Source organism: Xenopus tropicalis, chromosome 3 (assembly GCF_000004195.4).
Source record: "Xenopus tropicalis strain Nigerian chromosome 3, UCB_Xtro_10.0, whole genome shotgun sequence".
Classification (NCBI taxonomy): Eukaryota; Metazoa; Chordata; class Amphibia; order Anura; family Pipidae; genus Xenopus; species Xenopus tropicalis.
Window position 1 is genome coordinate 78,477,594 of NC_030679.2, and position 22,109 is coordinate 78,499,702.

The window sequence follows — 22,109 nt, forward strand, 5'->3', positions numbered from 1 at the left end:
CTGTTCCTCTAATCTAAAGGGGTGGCCTCTGGTGCGCTGATTGTTTTTATGGGAAAAAAGAACGTCCCTATCTGTCTATAATCCCCTCTAATTTATCTGTACAGAGTAATCATGTCCCTATGCAAGCGCCTTTTTTCCCAGAGAAAACAACCGCAACATTGACAGTCTAACCTCATAGCTTAAATCTTCCATCCCCTTTACCAGTTTAGTTGCACGTCTCTGCACTCTCTCCAGCTCATTAATATCCTTCTTAAGGACTGGAGCCCAAAACTGCACTGCATACTCAAGGTGAGGCCTTACCAGGGACCTATAAAGGGGCAAAATTATGTTCTCATCCCTTGAGTCAATGCCCTTTTTTATACAAGACAGCACTTTATTTGCTTTAGTAGCCACTGAATGACACTGCCTGGAATTAGACAACTTGTTATCTACAAAAATCCTTAGATCCTTCTCAATTAAGGAAACCCCCAAAATACCACCATCAAGGGGTGTATTTGTTATGCTGTGTAAAACTAATTTGCAGAAAAAACGGAGTAAAAAGCTGTGTAAAATAAATGGAAAAGATCGCCGTCTGAATACCGGATATTACGCCATTATTTTCCATAAGTTCCGGTGGAAAAAAAATACGTAAAAAAATTTTACACGGCGAAGCCTGGTGATGTGTGGCGAATTTTCTTGCCATTTTTTACACAGCATAATAAATATGCCCCTTAGTGTATAACTCACATTTACATTATTTCTCATTTTTCTGCCCAATTTTGTCAAATCGCTCAGCAAATTGGCAGCATCCTGCATGGATTTAGTATCATCAGCAAAAATAGAAAAAGTACTGTCTATGCCCACCTCCAGGTCATTAATAGTTAAAAAAAAAGTTAAAAAAGCAAAGGGCCAAGGACTGAATCCTGCGGTACTCTACTGACAACAATGGACCAATTAAAAAAAATATTCTATTTACCACTGCTCTTTGTAATCTATCCTTCACCCATTTCTCTATCCAAGTACAAACATTATGTTTCAGGTCAATATTCCTCCATTTTATTAACTTTCTGTGAGGTACTGTATCAAATGCTTTAGCAAAGCCTAAGTAGATGAACATGAACTGCCATTCCAGCATCAAGGTTCCTGCTCACCTCCTCATAAAAGGCGACTAAATTAGTCTGGCACATGGTTGCTTCATGTCTCCTCAAGCACTAAGTACTACTGCACTATTCAATAAATACTCAATAAATATCAAAGATGGAGACAAGCAAGACAGGACATAGAACTAAGCTGCTTTAACTTTAGTATTACTACTTAACTTTAGTATTACTAAAGTTTATGATAGAACAAATGAGTGACTCTAAAGGTCTAAAGACAGTAAGGAGTTTTTTTTGGAGTTCTCTTGGTCTTGTATGGGTTAAAAGGAGTATCTTAGGGGCAGATTCTATAAAGTATACGATTAATCACAATAAACTTCACCCATGGTCTATTCATTCCTATGGTATTTTTAGAAACTTGTTATCAAATAGTCAATTCTAACTTTCATCCATTTATAAATACTCTTCTAAAAATTACTGTGATGAACTCTAAATCTGCCCCTAAGTGACAAAAAAAGAGCATCTGTGCCTGGAAATACAGTGGTACTATACAGTGGTTTATACAGCTTAATTCTATTTCTGTACTAATTATTGTATATTAAGGATATGCATCAAGAAACAGGAGAACAGAAATAATCTTCACTTTATTTCTCATAAAATAACATAATTGAGACTGTAATACAAGGTAAAAGTCATTTATGAACAAAAGTATGTAAATATGAATTTTAGATACAACTGCCATTTTTTAACCCTAAATGCAGCATTTTTTTAAACCATAGCTTCAGCATAATTGCAACCATGCTATGAATTGCTCCAACAATTGTATCTGTTTGTCAAAGTACACGCAAATGTGCTTTAATGGAAATTGGGTGCAAGCATTATAGTTGGGGGTTGCAACGTGTTTTAAATGCCATTTGCATCTGATTATTGGCCGCAAGTCTGGTATGCTTACTGCACAACCCACTAGTTATTCCAGGGTGGTGCTAGCTCCAAGGCAATTACATGGAAGTGCAGGAACATGTTTGGGCGCAAATACCTTATTTGAACTGTGTCAATATGCGCTTCCCATTGCACCCATTTTAAAGCACTTGCAGATGCGTTAAGAAATGAACCCTTCTGATTCTAGGTTTTATTTCTCAACTTTTGAATTAACTAAATTTATAAATTTTCCTCAAATGAAAAACAAAACAAATCAAACATTTATCTTTATTTTCAGAATTGCTAATGCACTAAAGCTTGAAAATCTGGCCTAGAGCAAACTTACCGCTATTCCCCAAGACCCTTACCCCGATTGCAGGGCTGGCAGTTAATCAACAACTGTCATAATATTTCTTTTATTAGGAAAAACAAAACACAGTTGCAGAAACATAGTGTGCACTTTATACACAAGAGTACTGAGCAGAAATTACGCTGCATTTTAAAGAGCTCCTCAAAATAATGTAATAACATGTTAAAAATGTATTTGCAAAATTAGTGGAATGAAAATTGTGCGTGGGAATTGATCTAGTTTAATTTCTATCAAGAGGAAGGCTTTACTAAAATATGTATAGTATATTTATCATTATTGTCTGTGAAGAACACAGATGCAGAATATTGGATAAATGCAGAACATTTCCAAATTGAATTCAATCTTGTTTTAACAGTCATACCTAGAAGCAATCATACATATCATATGAATAATGTATCGCCTTATTTTTTTATGTGTTTGATGCGAGCCTGAAACGCAGGTTTGAGCGCACCTAAACACATTTGCCAATTGATTCCATTATATTCTGCCTGGTTGTATTCACAAGCATTCAGGCTTGCATTTTACTGCATTCGTGTTTCATCATGTTCTTTTTTTAGATGCAACATGCTGCATTTTCTTGCACTTGATGTTCATAATTCAGTAGTGTAGTGTTACTGACAAAAATGCATATAAACCTGTATGATGCTCAGTATGCATTAAAAAAAAACACTCATGAGTACGAGCCCTAAAATGCTGCTTACAGAGCTTGTTCTCAATTGTATTTAACAGAACTGACGTGATGCAAAAGAAACGGAAATTAAAACATTCTTTTATGTAATTAATATATTTCTTACTGCATATCTTGCTTATTTATGTTGCATCTCACAGGGAGATGATGTTGGCGCAATATACAAATGTAGCACAAATATCTCTTCTATCTATTTAATGCAGCTACATCAGTGCCTCCAGCTGTTTTACACTCTCCTTTTTTCTACAGGTTGTGGCTATTAGAAGGCTCTAAAATACAGGAATGCCATTCCCCAGTCTTCTACTTAAAGTGATACTGACACCAAAAAATGTATTTTAAAAATATGAACCTACTTCCAAACCTACCTATAGGTCTTGTTGACTGTTTTATCCTAAAAGTCCTGTTTCTCTACATAAATCCTACTGAAGATCCTGAACCCAACTGTCTGGCAACCCGACTGTAGCTTCTCAATCTGTCAAAAGGACTACGTCATAAACTGGGAGGATTCAGCTTGCTGTTTGCTTCCCACTCCCTCGCATAGCATCGCATGGCGTTGTGAACTAAATAGCAGGCAGGCTTGATCTTTCCATTGCTGCCTACTTCAAAGTGCTGCCCCCTAAAATGATGTCTGTAATAATAAATGAATACATCATTCTCAATAGTAAATAAGTTAGAATAAATCTATGTTGATAGCAAAAGGACCCTAATTGTTTTTATTATTGTAGGGACCCATAGGTTTAATATGCCCCTATGGCTTTAAAACCTACAACTTCGTAGTTTATGCTGTTGCTGGGCAAAGGCCCATGTATCTAGTTTATCCTTTGCACTTATGCCTTATTGGTTATTTGGTTGACTCCACCCTTTGCACTCTCATATAGTGTTTAGCAAATATAGGCCCCAGTAAAGCCAAAGTCTACCCTAGAGAATCCATCTTATCTTTAGAGAAGTCAGGGAAGTAAGAGTAGTTTGGGGAATTGTGGGCTCTGTGCTTGGTATTATCTAACTCACCCCATCAATCTTCATCATATATACCTTTCTATAGTACAGAGCTGCACTATTTGTTGGGACCTTATAAATACTTGTTATTATTAATGAATAAGTCTGCTACTAGTTAGTGATGAGTGAATTTTTTGCCAGGCATGGATTCGCTGCAAAATTCCACCACTGGTAATTTTTTCGCAAAACCTCGCCAAAAAAAATTTGCAGTTGTATCAAAAATGTCACGTGCGGAAAATAAAAGTCATATGATAGCCGCATTTCTCAAATTTTGCAAAGTGAAACAGAACATATTCGCTCATTACTACTACTAACGCCACCCCTAGGCATCGCTAGCGCTGAGCTGAAATTCTTATTTAAAAAACAGAATTTTGGCTCTTGAAGTTACTCAGAGCGTTTTTTTGCCTTCCCTGGTAAATTTAGGGGCGCTCCCACCTGAGGTGAGTTTCTCAACTCATGGCAGCAGTGCCACTTTGTACTGTACAAAATTTGTCTGCAATGCAAACCAAATGGTATAGACTGTGTTCTGCAACTAAACGACCAATTTTACTGGTATGAAGCCATATAAAAAATGCAGTGCAAACTGGATGTGTTATTAAACAGAAAAATAACTAAATGTCTACAGAATGCAATAAACCTAGAACAATTTTTTTATTGTTTCTCGACAATAAGGGGCCCATTCATTAAAGCACAATTGACCACGAATTTGAAAAATTGTTAAAATAGTACGTCTTTTTCGTTGTTTTCGTTAAATTCCAAGAAAAAGTTGTATTTTATGCAAAGACTACGACCATTTCGGAATTCATTCAAGCTTCGGTATCCCGACTTTCTTTTGTCCAGGCTGGATCTGTAGAGTGCCATTGAGTCCTATGGGAGGCTTCCAAAATCATACATTGAAGCTTCAAAGCCAGAAAGGTTTTCATGCCGTTTACGATCGTTCGATACAAAAATTTCCGGGCTTTCAGATATTTTCGTACGACCAAGAAAAGAATTTTTGCGCAATTTTCTCACATCAAAAATGATTATGGTTACTCTGATTTTTTTTTCCAATCATGCTTTTAATTGGCGAAAATTTGTGCTTTAATGAATGGGCCCCTTAGCGAAAAGTTGCGCCTTTTTCGTAGCGTTAAAACTTAAAAGGTGCGAAGTTTCGCGTAAGTTTTAACGCTACGAAAAAAGCGCAACTTTTTGCGCAAGTTTTAACGCTACGAAAAATCGCCAGATTTTACGCAACTTTCGTAATGGCTACGAAAAACTCGCGTTTTTACGCAAAAATCGTATTGGTAACGAAAAATTCGTAAAGACGCCGAAAAAAATCGCAAAAAATCGCAAAATACCGATCATTATGAAAAAAACGCAATCAGACTCATTTCGACCCGTTCGTGGGTTAGTAAATGTGCCCCTATGTGTTCATGCACTTCTATATCTATCAAACAGATGCACAAACAAATTCAGAGGCCACATACGCATTTAAGAACAGGTTTTTCTTTGAACAACATGCTGTAGATTGTGAATAGACTCAAAGAGGAATAAATATAAAGAATTATGTGAAACAGATCCTCATGCAAACGCCTGTACAATAATTGAATAAAATAAAGTTATACTAAAGCTAGATTGTGAATTGGATTAAACTCAGAGACTGTAGTTAGTAGCAGAAAATATAATTGAATCCACCACAATGGAAATTGTGTTCAGTAACTGTATGTCACTATTATTGAGGTTTTCTGTACATACAGAGATAGGGGGGACACTTTCTGTTAGATTGCTTCTCTGTGTATGCTGTGCTTCAGCAGATGCCTTTACATAACATAATGGCAGAAACATTATTTTCCCCAGGATAACAGATGGCAGAACATTTACCTCTGTGAAAATGATCATTTATCATGCTTTCAGGTGAGGAGCTCACACTGTGTGGTAAAAAAATCCATACTACCCCCCTGTAGCATGACAACAGCTAAAACTGGAAATCTGTGCAGGAATTCTACATCACTCAGTCATGCACACATTATGTGTGTTATTACTGTGACTATAAAGTATAACAAGAAACATTAAACAGAAAGCTCAGAATTACAGGAAAGACATCTCCCATAGAGTCCATTTTAAACAATTTGTAGTCTTTTTAAAGGTTTCTGTTATTTTTCTTTAAAGGAACAGTTCAGTGTAAAAATGAAACTGGGTAAAATAGTATTTGTAATATAGTTAGTTAGGCAAAAATGTAATCTATAAAGGCTGAAGTGGGCAGATGTCTAACATAATAGCCAGAATTCTACTTCCTGCTTTCTGCTCTCTAACCTCTTAGTTATTCAGTGACTTTAAGGGGGCCAAATAGGATATAACGATTCAGTTAGTTTGTGAGCGCACAGGTCAGATTCAAATGCAAACTAACTGAACAGTTATGTCCCATTGGCCCCCCTCAAGTCACTGATTGGCTACTGACTGCTAACAGCTTAGAGCAGTGCTGTCAAACTGGCGGCCCGTGACCCCCCCTCTGTGTGCCCCACCCCCTTGTCTGGCTGCTTTGATGGCTTACCTTTGTGTAAATTTAAATGGTAACAGTACTGAGATTAACTGGCCCCCTGCATGGTTCACAATCAGGCTGTAAACTCCCTGTATTGTTTAAAAATGTAATCCCCTGTCCTGTTTATACCTTTTAATCCCTACATTGTTCACACCTCAGACTGTAAACCCTACATTATTCACCGGTTCACACCTCAAACAGACTGTAGGAGCAGTAGAAACCCACAAATAAACCCTGCACACTATAAAAAGAACATATACTAAGGTACTGCAATTAAAAAGGTTTTTTAATATATAGTTATTGTGCAGACTGTAGGAGCAGTGCCAGCATTGTGTCACTGTATGCTGTCTGTGTGTGCCATACTCTGCCTGCCCTATGCTGTCTGTGTGTGCCATACACACAGGCAGCATAGGGCAGGCAGAGTATGGCACACACAGGCAGCATAGGGTAGACAGAATATGGCACACACAGGCAGCATAGGGCAGGCAGAGTATGGCACACACAGGCAGGGTAGGGAAGGCAGAGTATGGCAGTTTTTTGCTGTACTACCACCATTAATATGGGTATGGTCATGTAATAACACAGGTTTGATTTCAAGTGGGTGTGGTTTAAAAAAGGGGAGTGGTCAAAACTGGCTTCCATTATAGGCCCTCCATCATGTAGGCTGGAAAAATTCCGTCCCTCGGTACCACAGAAGTTGGACAGCACTGGCTTTTTTATTTTGCACAGTCTATTTATTTTACCTAGTTTCATTTTTACACTGAACTATTCCTTTAAATAATAAAACAATATCTTGTACATAATCCCAACTAAGATATAATTAATCCTTATTAGAGGCAAAATAATCCCACTGAGTTTATTTAATTTTTAAATGATTTTTAGCTGATTTAAGGTACAGAGATCCAAATTATGAAAAGGTCTTGAGTATTCCAGATAATAGATCCTACACCTGTCGTGAACTAGCCATCTTTAAAGGAGAAGGAAAGGTAAAAACTAAGTAAGTTTTATCAAAAAGGTCTATGTAAATACAGCCATAAGCACTCACAGAAACGCTGCACTGAGTTCTCTGTCAAAAGAAACAGGATTTGTTGTCTCTTTGTTTTCCTGTGCTAGAGACACAAAGCTCTCTCCTCTCTCCCCTATCCTGCTGCCCCCTCTCTCAAGAATGCTAAGAACTCCCCCCCCCCCTTAGGAATGTGTGATCTGAGCCAATTAGCAGGAAGCTTCCTCATAGTCGTACAAACTGAGCATGTACACTGGTCTTAGTCTTCTTGCAGGAGCGAGGCATTATGGGAACTTTCTTTACAGAGCTCAGCGTTTTTTTTTTACCTATGAGGCTTCTGATCATCTGAACGGGAGAAATATGGGGAGACTTAAGGGCCCTATTGAGAGAACTGGAGGTATACCTGCAGCTTGAGATGAACTCTTTATTAGGCCTTCTCTTCTTTCCTTCTCCTTTAAAAGGGGTTGTTTACCTTTGAGTTAACTTTTAGTATGATGTGGAGAGTAGTATTCTGAGACCATTTGCCATTGGTCTTCATTTTTTATTAATTGTAGTTATTTAGTTTTCAGTACAGGAGCTATCCAGTCTGGAGTTTCAGCAGTTATTGGGTTGCTATTGTCCAAGTTACCTTAGTAACAAGAGAGAGATAGATGAGGATGAAATCTAATCACATAAAGGGCATAGAGCTTAAAGGAGAAGGAGGAAAGGCAAAGTCACTTGGGGGTGCCAAAATGTTAGGCACCCCCAAGTGACTTTAATCGCTTACCTTGTATCCCGGGCTGGTGCCCCTGTTAGGAGAGAACAGCACTAGCCCGGGGTACCTGTAGCGAGCGCTTCCTCCTTCCTTTTCCTAAAATGCCAGCAGTCGGCACATAAACAGTAGAGTGAAACGCCGACTTCTCTGTTAAAGTTCGGCTTTTCACTCTACTGCGCATGCGCGCACGGAACCAGGAAGGAGGAAGTGATCGCAGCTACCCCAGGCTGGTGCTGTTCTCTAACAGGGGCACCAGCTCGGGGTAAAAGGTAGGTGATTTAAGTCACTTGGGGGTGCCTAACATTGGCACCCCCAAGTGACTTTGCCTTTCTTTCTCCTTTAAGGTTGCCACATTGTGGATGCAGACCATACATAACTAGATATTGTATTACCAGAATTTATACGGCCCCCACAGGACAATCTTTTGCCAAATATTTGAGAAGCTGATATGATTTGCACAGATATACTGAAATTGTGCATTATATCCACTGGGGTCTCTACACTTTTGGACCAAGCAGCAGCTGCGGGGTCTGCTCCCCCTATAGTTTCACCCCAATGACACATAGGGGTATATTTATGATGCTGTGTAAAAAGTGGAGTGAAGCATTATCAGTAATGTTGCCCGGGGCAACCAATCAGTAATTAGATTTCAACAGTTAGAAAATCAAAGCAAATCATCTGATTGGCTGCTCTGACCAACATCACCGGTAATGTTTTACTCCACATTTTACACAGCATCATAAATATACCCCATAGGGGTATATTTATCATGCTGTGTAAAAAGTAGAGTAAACCATTACCAGTGATGTTGTTTATAGCAGCCAATCAGATGCTTTGCTTTGATTTTCTAACTGTTGAAATCTAATTGCTGCTTGGTTGCCCTGGGCAACATCACTGGTAATGCTTCACTCCACTTTTTACACAGCATGATAAATATACCCCATAGAGTGTTCTGGGTAGCCCATGTGACAGACAGGGTCAGGCCATTTCCCAAGTATTGTAATGGTCTGAGGTGGAATTGAAGTCAGACTGAATAGTGTGAGCAATTTCATGTTGATGTTGCTTAACTATTATTTATAAAATAAATTATTATGTGGCATATTTTTGCTGTTCTATTTAACTTAATTGGGGTTCAGTTATAAGCATTGGGCATTTTATTATTCTACCTTCAGCTGGCTAAAAAAATATAATTACTAACTGGTTTCTTTGGGTTATTGCACAGGTGCAGGTTTAACCAGTGTTTATCAATGAGTCATTTTATTGAGAAAAACATTTGCACTGGCTGTACGCACAAACAAGTAAACCTTTTACCAAGTCAACCTTTTATTCAAATGAACTCTGCCTAATGTCTTCTTATAATATTGGGTATGCCTAGTGTGGTTGGTCTGAAAGAAGCTGCATTATGGGTTCTACCCACATATGACTCTTAATAAGCCAGAAAAATATTGTTTTTTTACGGCCTATTAAAGTGAGCCTAACCTAACTGCAAGGTTCCGTCCAATTTAGACCATTTCCAAATAATGCTAGCTTACAAACAGGCTGTGAAAGAGGTTATAGGATTCAATAAAGTTATATGATGTTATCTTTTGTTAAAGGCATACATTCACAATGTAACTCTCCATTTAGTTCACATACAGTGATACCACAGATGTAGCTCCTTATTTCATTTGCGATAAGATCATCACTTCTACTTCTATTGGGTGTCTCTGAATGGTCAGATAGGGGTAGAACTCCTATTGTTTCTACTTGCATATCTAACGATTCAGCTCTTAACGTTAAAGGAGTGGATGAACCAATGGTCATAGGAAAGATCATTATTGTAATGTATATGACCAGTTTTAGAACCTAGTAATCAGATAGCTGCTGAAATATCAAAATGAGAAGCTTCTGAACAAAAAGCTAATAATTAAAAAAAAATGCAAATAATAAAAAATGAAGACCAATGGCAAATTATCTCAGAATAGCACTCTCTACATCATACTAAAAGTTGAAAGCGAACATGCCATTTAAAGGAGCAATAACATCACAAAGTTTGTATCAGTTGACCTAGAACCTGCAAATAAACCCCTTTTTTGGCAACACAGAGAGACACATTCATTATAAAGTCCTGTAGAGAGTCAAGGGTGAAATTTGATTTATTATCTGCTATAGAACCTGTTCTTTTTCTCCTTTTTTCCAGCTTTAATGGCTGCCCCCATGGCTACACAGCAGCTTATTTATTTAAACTATAGTTGGGTTTCTGAAGCAAACACCCAAGTTTTGATAGTACAGAGCAACAGTATGTTGTACACTGCTTAAAAAAATAAAGGGAACACAAAAATAAGTCATCCTAGATCTGAATGAATAAAATATTCTTATTAAATACTTCCTTCTTTACATAGTTGAATGTGCTGACAACAAAATCACACAAAAATTATCAATGGAAATCAAATTTATCAACCCATTGAGGTCTGGATTTGGAGTCCCACTCAAAATTAAAGTGGAAAAAAATACTACAGGCTGATCCAACTTTGATGTAATGTCCTTAAAACAAGTCAAAATGAGGCTCAGTAGTGTGTGTGGCCTCCATGTGCCTGTTTGACCTCCCTACAATGCCTGGGCATGCTCCTGATGAGGAGGTGGATGGTCTCCTGACCTGAATTTCCAGTTATTTTAAAACCCATTCTCATTAGGGTTTAGAATCTGCAATATTATTCTGTTAATTCCTCCATTAAAGAAGAAGGAAAGTCATTTTACTGCCAATAGATTTGCCACATTAGTGGCACCTAGAATGCTATATTTATTCAGCAGAAAGCTTTACTATACCTGAGTAAAGAGCCCTAAAAGCTCCCTCCGATAGCAGCTGCCATTTTTAGCTTGGTCTTGGTAGCTTCCTGCTGCAGTTATAACTCAGATCACACATTCCTAATGGAGGGGGCAGTGAGTTCTTATGCATTCTTATAGGAGGGGGGAGCAGGTGAAGGGAGGGAGAGAGCTGCGCAGACTCGTGCCCCAAAACCTGAATGAGCCCTAACAGAGAGGAAGTCTGATACTGAAGAACATGTTTACATAAAAGAAAACAAGAAATCCTGTGTTTCTTTTGATAGAGGACTCAGTGCGGCGTTTCTGTGAGTGCTTATGGCTGTATTTACACAGATCTTTCGGATACAGCTTACTTAGTTTTTACCTTTCCTTCTCCTTTAAGGTATTAGTATTGACCCTCAACAGGGTTGTTTGCAGAGGTACACATATTCTTGGTCAAACCTTTCATTCAAATAACTCAAAAACCATTACAAATTTGTAATATGTATAATGCAATGTTGCTTAGAATTTTGTTTTCTTTTATTAGGCAAAAAATTATATTCTGGGTTGACTTTAATGTAAGCTAGCCTTCCTTTCTGTTTTAGCTTGCAAGGCTTCTAATTTCTCAAGTTTTATCAGTTCTTACTACATCCCACAATTTTATTTTAAAAGGTAAAACCAGTTCAGATACCAAAGCCTGTAATTCATGTTTATTAAAATACACTCTCCCTTTTCTGCTACATGCAACAAATAAACAAATTTTAAATTGTATAATTTGTATTTTATATATTTTATTTTTTGTAGACATTGACAGAATGTGTAAATGCTGTTTCTAGACTGTGCTGATAATTGATAGTAATAGTAGTGATAAATCACCAAAAATCACCAAAAATGTATATTCTGAAAATGTGCAGTATATATTAGGTCCAACTGCAATAACGCACATATTAAAACTGTCACTCAGACAATTGTTGGCTGCCATCCTTGGTGTGTGTCATCTATTTCTTATCCAGTTATAGTGCTTTGTGTATGCAGTATTTATGTGATTTATGTGATTGATAGTGGAATACAAAGATATTGAGGCAATACAACAACTGCAATTTAATGTACTCACACATTTAAATGAATTTTTTGTATGTTAGAGATTAGCATTTTTCTTTAATCATTTGTCTTCCTATTCTTCCAGTGCATGGTTTAAAATCCTGTCTGGTAGTTAGGGCCACTGACCCCCAGGAACCCAAAAGTCATTGCTTTTTTTTTTTCTTAGAAGGCTCTGCTGTATTCACACTAAATTCCAAACTGCTGCTTGTTTTCTACATACCCTAGCAATCAGCTAGTGAAATTTCAATATGGACAGCTGAAAAAAGTTAATTTAAGAATACAAAAATTAAGACCAGTGCCAATTGTTTTAGAGTACCTCTGCTTCATGTTAAAGATTTTAAGGTGACCTACACCTACAAATAATAAGACCTCCACTGTACACAACTTGCTCATCTTGCTCTATTCTCATAACAGAAGCCATATATAGCAGTTCCGTGAAAGTTGTAGCTGACATGCTAGTAACTTGGCATATTAAGCATTCTGAAGTCTGTTTTCTTACACCAAACACAGATTACAATGGGACAGTCATAAAAGGCTGGCCAATAATGGCATGCCACTGGCTAGGGAAGGCCAAAGACATATTAGCAAGTTAATCACAGTTGACATCCTTGTAGACTCCATTTTCTGCTCACCTTTTCACAGAAACTAGAGATTGTTGCTGAAGTAATGTTGCTGTATTCAATACTAGTGATAGTATATGGTGATATTCTTCTGTTTGCAGGTTTGAGGTTGCCCTTCCATGCATTTTTAAAGACTTGTTACATTTAAGTGCTGCATGATATTGTAGTGCCATCATTAAAGTTCTAAATTCTGATGAAGTTAGTAATTAGGAATCAGACTAAAACTAAACCTCAGTGTGTGCTGACATGTGTTGTGTATTATTGCTTTTTCTTTTAAGTTAGAATATGTTTTAATTTTCCTTTTTGCTATTTAACAGTTGCCATGGAGACCTGCATGGACCAGCAGAACTGCCTAGCGCACCCCTTCCAGTTAACAGGGAAGTACTAAAAATTTTATAAAACATGTTGCACATTATGAACATTTTGTAATTATGGTTAATTACAAATTTCTATGCCATGTTAAAGCTGTGTTAATCTATAGCATGCCCGCTTCAAACGTAGCCTTTGCACTGCTGCCTTGCTGGGCTGCTGGCAGTGTTGGATTTCAAACACTGGCATCTGTCTATCATGCAGTGCATTGGATTTTTGGCAGACAGCACTAGGACACAACAGGAGACAGGTGGGAGCGCAGGAGTTCAGTGTGGGTATCTTTAAAACAGCATAGAAATTATGAATCCTGCTGGCAGAGTAGCCACTGGTGGCAGGAACTGGCATATTAGGGCTCATTTATATCAGCAGATGCAGTGAGCAATTTGTTTTTCCACTCAGTGAGTTGGGTCTAAAACCATTAAAAGTACTTACTCCAAAGAGTGCTCCACGTACTTCCATATAGCTGTGCTCAGTGTGGATCAGTCCTTCCTGCCTGTTCCAAATTGAGCGCTGCTGTGGCTAATGATGCATGGCGCTGTGTGATCCCTTTAGCTACAGTCACCTCCTGACCAAGGGTAGCTCCAGGGTTTCCTCAGTGCCCTGCATCAATACATGCAGTGCACTTACACCTAAAGAATAAGGCGCAGACACCATTTGCATACAGAACACAGGAAGTGATGTGAGCAACTGATGTAAGCGAACACCAGAACTAACTGTGAAAATAGCCACCACAACTGCTTCTGAAAGTGTCAGGTTAAGTGAATGCACCCTATTATGTACTTTATACTTTATTAAAAGGACCTCTTTATTTTGTTGCTGTACCACTGCCAGACACAGTATTAGGAATAGCTGATGCCCACATTTATCCTACTTATGCCACACATTTGTTACAAGGTGCAGTATTGACAAAAGTAAGTACACCTCCTGTACATTTTTTCCTTTAACATGTGTAAACATTAAATATTTGATTTTATTCAAACAGTATACAGATTTAACTAAACAAAAATAAAGAAAATTCAACTTTGCAATTATTTATTCAACAATAATCAATAGATATTCCACTTCCATTTGTGGAAAAAAATATGTGCACCCTTGGCACTAATACCTGGTATTGAATTCTCTGGCAGAAACAACTTTAAGTACACAAAACATTTTCACATTCCTCCATGCAGAATTTATTCAGCTGTGCAGCGATTGAGGGGTTTCTTGCATGCACAACTCGTTTCAAATCCCCACCGCAGCATTTTGAAAGGATTTAGATCCAACCCTTTATTTATCCAACCCTTTTATTTCTTTTTAAAGTAATTCCTTTGTGGATTTACTGTAATGTTTAGTGTCATTGCTATGTTGCAAAGTCCACTTTTGGTTGAATAATCAGATGGCATCACATGAAGCACCCTCTTGTAAAATGATGAATTCATACTGCATTATATGATGGTGAGATGGTGCAAAGAAGCCCCAGTTATCCAGAGCACATTGTTCCCAAAGTTCTGGTCTTTGCCTAGGTGTTCGTGGACAAACTTTAGTCTTGCCCTTTCTTTCTAGACAGCAACGGTTTCCCCTGACAGTCCTATTATGTAGTTTTAAATTCTGCAGCCTCTTTTGAATGGAAGACTTATGCAATTTCATGTCAATAGTGTTCAGAACTACCTGCAGGTCATATGATTAAATTCTGGGGGTCTGCAAGACTTCTTTTAGCATCTTGTGTTCTGATCTTATGCTGAACTTGCTGGACAGCTTGGCCTGGACAGCTTGCCAGTCCAACTTGTAGATCCTCCCCTTCCCGACAGTGGAATTATATTCAATTGTTTGGCAATCTTTTTTTAAATCCATTCCTAGACTCAAATGCATCTACAACCTTCTTTAAAAAGGCTTCAGAGAGCTCTTACAATCTATGTATGGCGATACCTCACAATTAGAACAAAGAGTAACCAAATTAAATGCCTGAGATTTAAATAAGACACATTTCTCCCAAATCTTCCCTAACAATGTTCTACCCTTGATCTGATGCACCTAATTAAATTACAGAATGGACTACAAAATGTAAATGGCTCATAATAGGTGTTTATATTTAATATTAAATCACCTTTATCAATATTGCTAAACTAAAGATCACATATCTGCATGTTGAAAAATTTAAAAAATTGCCATGGGGTGTACTTACTTTTCACATGACTGCAAATTAATGGTGCAGGTAGAGCGTGTGAAACATATTTGACTTGCTAAAGCAAATTTATTTTTTAGCTTCAGCAATGACCAATGCCAAGGTGATATCAATGCAGTCAGTTTTAGCCAGTTTGTGTTAAGTAATGCTACAGATAAAATCCTACCACAGCTGCAGCATAATCCAAACACTGAATATTTATGTTTTTTAATGTTATTTCATACATTAGTTATTTTAAGAATTTCAGTTTGAAGCTGATTGCATTTTTCTCTGTTCCATCTAAAATTATGCAGAGAGAAAGTCCTGCCAAGGCCATTTAATTTGTCACCTGATTTGTTACAATGTGATATACATATATTGCCCCGTGGTTTGGATTAATTCAAAGTTATTATAACCTTGTCAAAAGATTATGACAGAAAACCAAATGCAAATTAACCATTAAATCTTTTTTTTTGCTAGTAAAATGCACTACCCTTATTTGCAAGTAGATAAACAAAACAAAAGAATTTCCATACATTTACAATAAAAAATGACAATTAATGATTTTATTTCTCATTGCATTTATCTAACTGAACAATGCATGAAAAGTGAGTCTCCTAAAGCAGAGGCACAGTCCAATTGGAGTCTAGGGGGGCAGAGGTGCTCCAAAGGCTGCTTGTATGACATTTAATCATATGTATGTGGCCACAAACACAGCAGATCAGATGCCACATGAGTAGTGGCAACTGCTTAATATTTACATTGGGAAAATATTGTGTATGTATATTCCTATTTATCAAACTGCATATAGAAGATACATATAGCAAACATCCTATATAACAGTAGGGATAGTATACCTAATTATTAAAATATTACATTTTGCCGACACTACATTGCTTTTTACATTCTATAATAAGGAATACCATTCCAACAGAATATTTGATAGCATTTGTCAACACAATTTTTGTCATTTTCAGAATAACTTACCCTCATTCGTCCATTTCTTATTGCAGGGCCATCTTCTGCCAGCCTTAACACATACAAATCCATCTTGTATTCTCTTCCTCCTCGTATACTAAATCCAAAACCCTTAGCACCCTTTTCCAGTTCAACAGTAAAATAATCATAATCCTGTAAATGAAAAATTAAAGAGTGCTTTTAAAATTTTGTTCTCTAGATGGGATTGCACATTTTAAACAAATAGCATCTGAAAGTATTTCTGAATAAAGATTCAAGACTGATATTTTTTATTGCAAGGGTACTTATCACTATTTTCATAATGTCATTTCAGATCAACTCAATTTTTAATAAAAAAAAAAAAAGCATTAAACATAACAAGAAGAATAAAACACCCTACAGTTCTTTTAACTATCTGCATTTATTTTTGTAAGTTATAAAATAGCCAGTCTATGTCAATTCTGCAACTAAAATCCTACCACAACTGCAGCAACATACAACAAGTTACAGCAAGTCTAGTCATTTTCAGGCATCAAGATGTAACAAAACCATTTTCTTCAGAACTCACTATAAATTAAACTAAATGGATCATATACCACTACACACCAGACCTAAGGATAGGCTTATTGTGTTTTTCACAAATTATTGAGAACTTTATTGACAATAAAGTTGTCCTTCATCAAGTCCGGTATGTAGTAACAAATTGAACCATGTGCAAAGGAAAGAAAGCACATTTTTTTAATGATACTCACTTTTATTAAATTTGTTTCATACAAGATCTCTCATATATGTATTAAAAAAAATGCACCATATATATATATATATATATATATACACACACACACAAAGTGAATTCAAATATTAATTTGCCAAAGTTTTTTTTAAAATATTTAATCTGTAGTGTAATATAAAGAAGTTTATCTACCTGAAATTGTCGGTAATCAGGGAGAGGAAATTGCCGAGTATCGGGAGAATGTTGCCTGTACTCTATTAAAGGTGGCTGTCTGTAGTCTATAGGAGGAGGCTGCTGGTAATCCACTACTGGAGGATGTCTGTAATCTACAGGAGGCTGCCTATAGTCCGTTGATGGCTGGCGATAATCTGTAAATGGTGGTTGCCTGATGTCTGGTTTTACATCTTGCCTTGCTTTTACTTCTGACCTATAGCTGAATAAACAAATATTTCACTATATGCTTGGCATACACATTCCAGGTCTCAGAAGACTGAACATTTCAAGAGAATTCTAATATATCAATAAATGTGCAACCTGCTCTCATGGCCTTGCAACTGTAGTGGTTGAGGGGGCAGTGAGTGTGCCACAGGACTTTGCTGAGCTACGGGGCTCTGCTGTGCCATTGGGCTGTGCTGCTGTGCCATAGGACTCTGTTTTTCTGAGCTTGGTGCTGAAGCTGGACTGTTTAATTCTGCAAAATACAAAGATTTATATACAGATAAACACTTGGGCCAAAAATTACACTTCAGTCTGCTACATTTACAATCTGTTATATTAAGATCATTGGTCTCTAAAATATTCAGCTATAGCTATACCTTTATGCAATGTGAATAAAAAATATTGTAATGATATTGTGACTTGGCCTCAGGCAGTGTATTATTTCCAGTAGAAGTCACTGGCAAGTGTCCTATTTACAACTGAAAAATGTTGATAAATCTGTAACAAAGATCTAGATCCAGATGGTATTCATCTCAGAGTATTTATTAACTTATTTTTCAGAATTCTTGGAGGTTTGGTATTCAGAGATTGGTGAAATGCTAATGTGGTGCCACTATTTAAAAAAAGGATCCCATTCTCGGCCTAAAACTATAGGCCTGCTAGGCTGATATCAGTGGTAGGAATGTTTTTGAAAGTTATAATAAAGCATAGGATACTTGAATACATTGCAAATTGTGCTAGCATGGTTATGCACAAAATATCTTGCCAGACTAATTTAATTGCCTTTCTAGAGGTGAGCAGGAACCTCGACTTTGGGATTGCAGATTATGCACAAAATGTTAATGGTTAAAATAAGGAATACCAGCTTGGAACATAGTATATGTACTTGGATAGAGAACTGGCTGAATAAAGAGGTGGTGGTAAATGGAGCATTGTTATTAATGAAGTACCCCAGGAGTCTATCCTTGGCCCTTTGCTTTTTAACTGGTTAATTAATGACCTGGGGGTGGGCATTGAAAGTACTGTTTCTATTTTTGATGATGATGATGATGATACTAAATTGTGCACAAAGCTTCCACGCAGGATATTGCCGCTTTGCAGAATTATTTGGCTAAACTGGAGAAATAAGCAACAAACTGGCAAATCAATTTCAGTGTTGATAAGCGCAAGATTATAGAAAAAAATAACATACATGCAAGTTATTAACTAATATGTAGTGTGTTGGAGGATGAAATATTTTAAACTTTGAGATTAGACTGTAAAGGTTTAGGTTGTTTTCTTTGGAGAAAATGTGCTTGCAAGGGACATGATTATTCTTTACAAGTACATAAGAGGACAATATAGACAGATAGTGGGGGATCTTTTTTTCCGTAGAAAAGATAAACGCACCAGAGGCTACCCCTTTAGACCTGAAGTACTGAATTTTATTTGAAGCAGCATAGGTGCTTCTTCACGGTGAGGACAGTGAGGCTGTGGAATGCCTTGCCAAGTGATGACAGAATCTATTAATGCAATTAAGAGGGGCTTGGATAATTTTTTGGACAAGCATAATATCCAAGGCTATTGTGATCTTAAAGGAGAAGGAAAGGTAAAAACTAAGTAAGCTTTATCAGAAAGGTCTATGTAAATACAGCCATAAGCACTCACAGAAATCCTACACTGAGTTCCCTGCCAAAAGATTAGTTATGTCTGTTTTCCTCTGCCAGAGACACACAGCTCTTTCCTTTCTGCTCTTTCCTGCTTCCCCCTCCCTCAAGAACTCACTCCCCCCCCCTTAGGAATGTGGATCTGAGCCAATCAGCAGGAAGCTGTCTCATAGTCTTACTAACTGAGCATGTTCACTTGGTCTGGGTGTGTGTGCAGGAGTGAGGCATTATGGGAACTTTTTTTACACAGCTCAGCGTTTTTTCTTCCTGTTTGACTTCAGATCTTCTGAACAGGTAAAATATGAAGAGACTTAAGGACACTATTGAGACAACTGAAGGTATGCCTGCATCTTGAGATTAACTCTTTATTAGCCTTTCCTTCTCCTTTAATATCTATAGCAAGTTAGTATATATATAGTTTTCTATATTCTATTGATAGGTCTGTATATATGTGCACTGGGGTTCGTTTGGAGTGGCGAACTTGCTCAATTTAATCCTATTCAGTGATAGATCCTGAATCAACTGATTCATTGAAATTCAGATTCCCACATAGTCAACTGCTAGCCAACTAGGACATCATGTGTTATATAACTCAAGCACTCTAGCTATGCCCACAGACTTTGTAACTCTAAACTTACATTTGTTTATACAGGAGTTTGTAAATAGTGTGTGGTTCTCTTTGACATTTCTGTATCCTAATTTGTATGTGCAAATTAGGATATGGATTCAGTTTGGCATTTGCCCAAATGGTTTGCAAAGGATTTGGGGTTCAGCTGGATCCTAAAATAGTGGATCCGGAGCTGCCTTAGTTTTAAGTCCTAATTATAGAGTCAATACATACACTTTTGGTAAGGAGGTTGCACAGTTACCAAAAATCTTAAAAAGTAAAACTGGAATTGCCACATAAAAATCCTGCACTTCTGCTAAAATATTAAGAAAACATAGGTGTAATAAGGCTGAAGGTACAGTATTTGTTTTCAGGTTTGCTAATATCAGACAAGGAGAAAGAGATAGTGAAAACCAACAAGCGCTCAATAACAGTTATAGATGTGTACTTATTAAAAGCATTGAAAGCATTATGTTAAAAGATTAGAGTTTGTTTTTCACATTATTAATACTGGAGGAATAAAATATTTGCATGTATATTAAATATATTTAGTTTTTCCATTATTGGTCTCACTGGTACTTTAGCGTGTATATTAAATATATTTAGTTTTTCCATTATTGGTCTCACTGGTACTTTAGCAAGTTTAACCTTTTGAAATGATGTTGTACAAAAGTAACCTGCAGGACAGATTGAATTTCTGAGAAACTAAAATAAATGTTCTCATTGGTTAACACTCAGAAATATGCATTTGAAAGGGGAATTAAAATCACATGAAAGGCAGGATTACTAGAATTCTATTTTACTGTAATAAATTAACAGCAGGACTTTTTCCTTTGATTGAATGTATTTTTTGTAAACTCTAAAATGGTAACATTCAATGAAGCCTTTCCCTCTGATGGTTTCTGTCTAATGCTAACCTTGCCTGTACACACTGTTCTTTGCCTGAAGAAAAAGTGAATCAAGCATTATCTGCAAACGTCTTAACCTTCCTGTTTCAAGAACATCTGGTTCTAAGGTTAAAAAAAGAAAACAGTTCAGAGGGAAATAAGGTCTCTGTGAGCTTTTTTCCTTGAACTTAGTTGACGTAAACATGAGTGTATGAGATTGATTTTGAAAAATGTAGAAAACACATTTAATTCATACATTTGCATGCTAACTCTGTTTTGTCCTGTTTTTTAACTGCATAAACAAAATGTTTCCATTAGGCATAATGAAGCCTTACTTACTACTGAGATGCACCTACTTACCCTCCTGAGGAACGATACAAAGTGTTACACTCAGCCCTGCATCCTTAATCAGCTTTACAATATCTGCATGAGGCATGTTGATAATAGATTGGCTATTCACAGCTAAGATCCGGTCTCCGACTTTTAGCTTTCCACAGCGATCTGCAGGGCTTCCTTCAATAATTCGTCCGATTTTATGTGGCACAGCTGCAGAAGGAGGGAGAGTAAGACCCAAATTAGCACTTAGCTAACAATTATATTAACTATATTAACAATTACATTAACTTCACTTAAAAAGTATTTTAAATGAATTTATAGAGAATATTTATATAAGGAATGCACTCAGAGCTTGACCACATAAAAGGATTTATTGGCTGTTTCTGCACCCCCCCCCCCCCCCCCCCCGGGACCAAAAAATTAATACCAGATATTTGTCCCAAATGGCACCAAAACTGTGTAAATATATACACACAAATGCAGTTGAGTACTGTCCATACCTACGAAGGAATAACAGCCACTGTTGTGCTAATTTGTTGCGCCAAACCACTCACTTATTTGTGTTTGCATACTTGGTGAGATTTAGATTAGGACATCAACCAGAAGGGCAAGCATTTTTATGGAGCGATAAAAAAAAAAGTTTATAAATGGAAGCCCCCAACACCACCACCAAAAGATCTCTTAGCTCTCTTCTTATAGTCTCCTAACAATATCCAGTTGTAGCTGTAAATCTGTGTTTGCAGTTTCTTAATGTGTTACTAAAACAGGCTGATGTTTTCATAATACAAATATATTCTTTGCAATGTAGAAAGTAAAGCAATAAGTCAAGCAAAAAGAAACATGTTCCTAACAGCAATGGACATTTTCGTTCTATTGGTATAAAATAAAGCAGCATCCAGTGAAGCAGAATCTAGCCTGACCAGTGAATTTATACAAAGCTGTCGGCTGAGTACAACCTATCATTTTGTACACATTTTAATGTGTCACTATAATGCAGTTAACACAGCAGATGTTCACTGAGCATACTGAATGATATCAACCACTGAACATCAAAATGCTTTAAAACAATATAAACAATATTAACTATTCATCTATGCAAAATGAATATTTTCAACAGTTGGCTTAGCAGGTAAGCACTTTGAAAGTGTTGTTGCGTTTGGCAATTCAG

At 36.9% G+C, this 22,109-nt stretch overlaps 1 protein-coding gene across 7 annotated transcripts in view; it reads right to left on the reverse strand.

Annotated features, from left to right (window-relative positions):
* Positions 1-22,109, reverse strand: part of magi2 (membrane associated guanylate kinase, WW and PDZ domain containing 2) — a 451,931-nt gene that overhangs the window by 27,907 nt on the left and 401,915 nt on the right. For all 7 annotated transcript variants that reach the window (XM_031897513.1, XM_031897512.1, XM_031897514.1 and 4 more), the window contains 4 exons: positions 20,966-21,151; positions 17,562-17,718; positions 17,220-17,460; positions 16,325-16,468 (listed from right to left, as the gene is read on the reverse strand). In XM_031897513.1, coding sequence (XP_031753373.1) covers positions 16,325-16,468; positions 17,220-17,460; positions 17,562-17,718; positions 20,966-21,151 — 728 coding nt within the window. The remainder of the gene's footprint in view (positions 1-16,324; positions 16,469-17,219; positions 17,461-17,561; positions 17,719-20,965; positions 21,152-22,109) is intronic.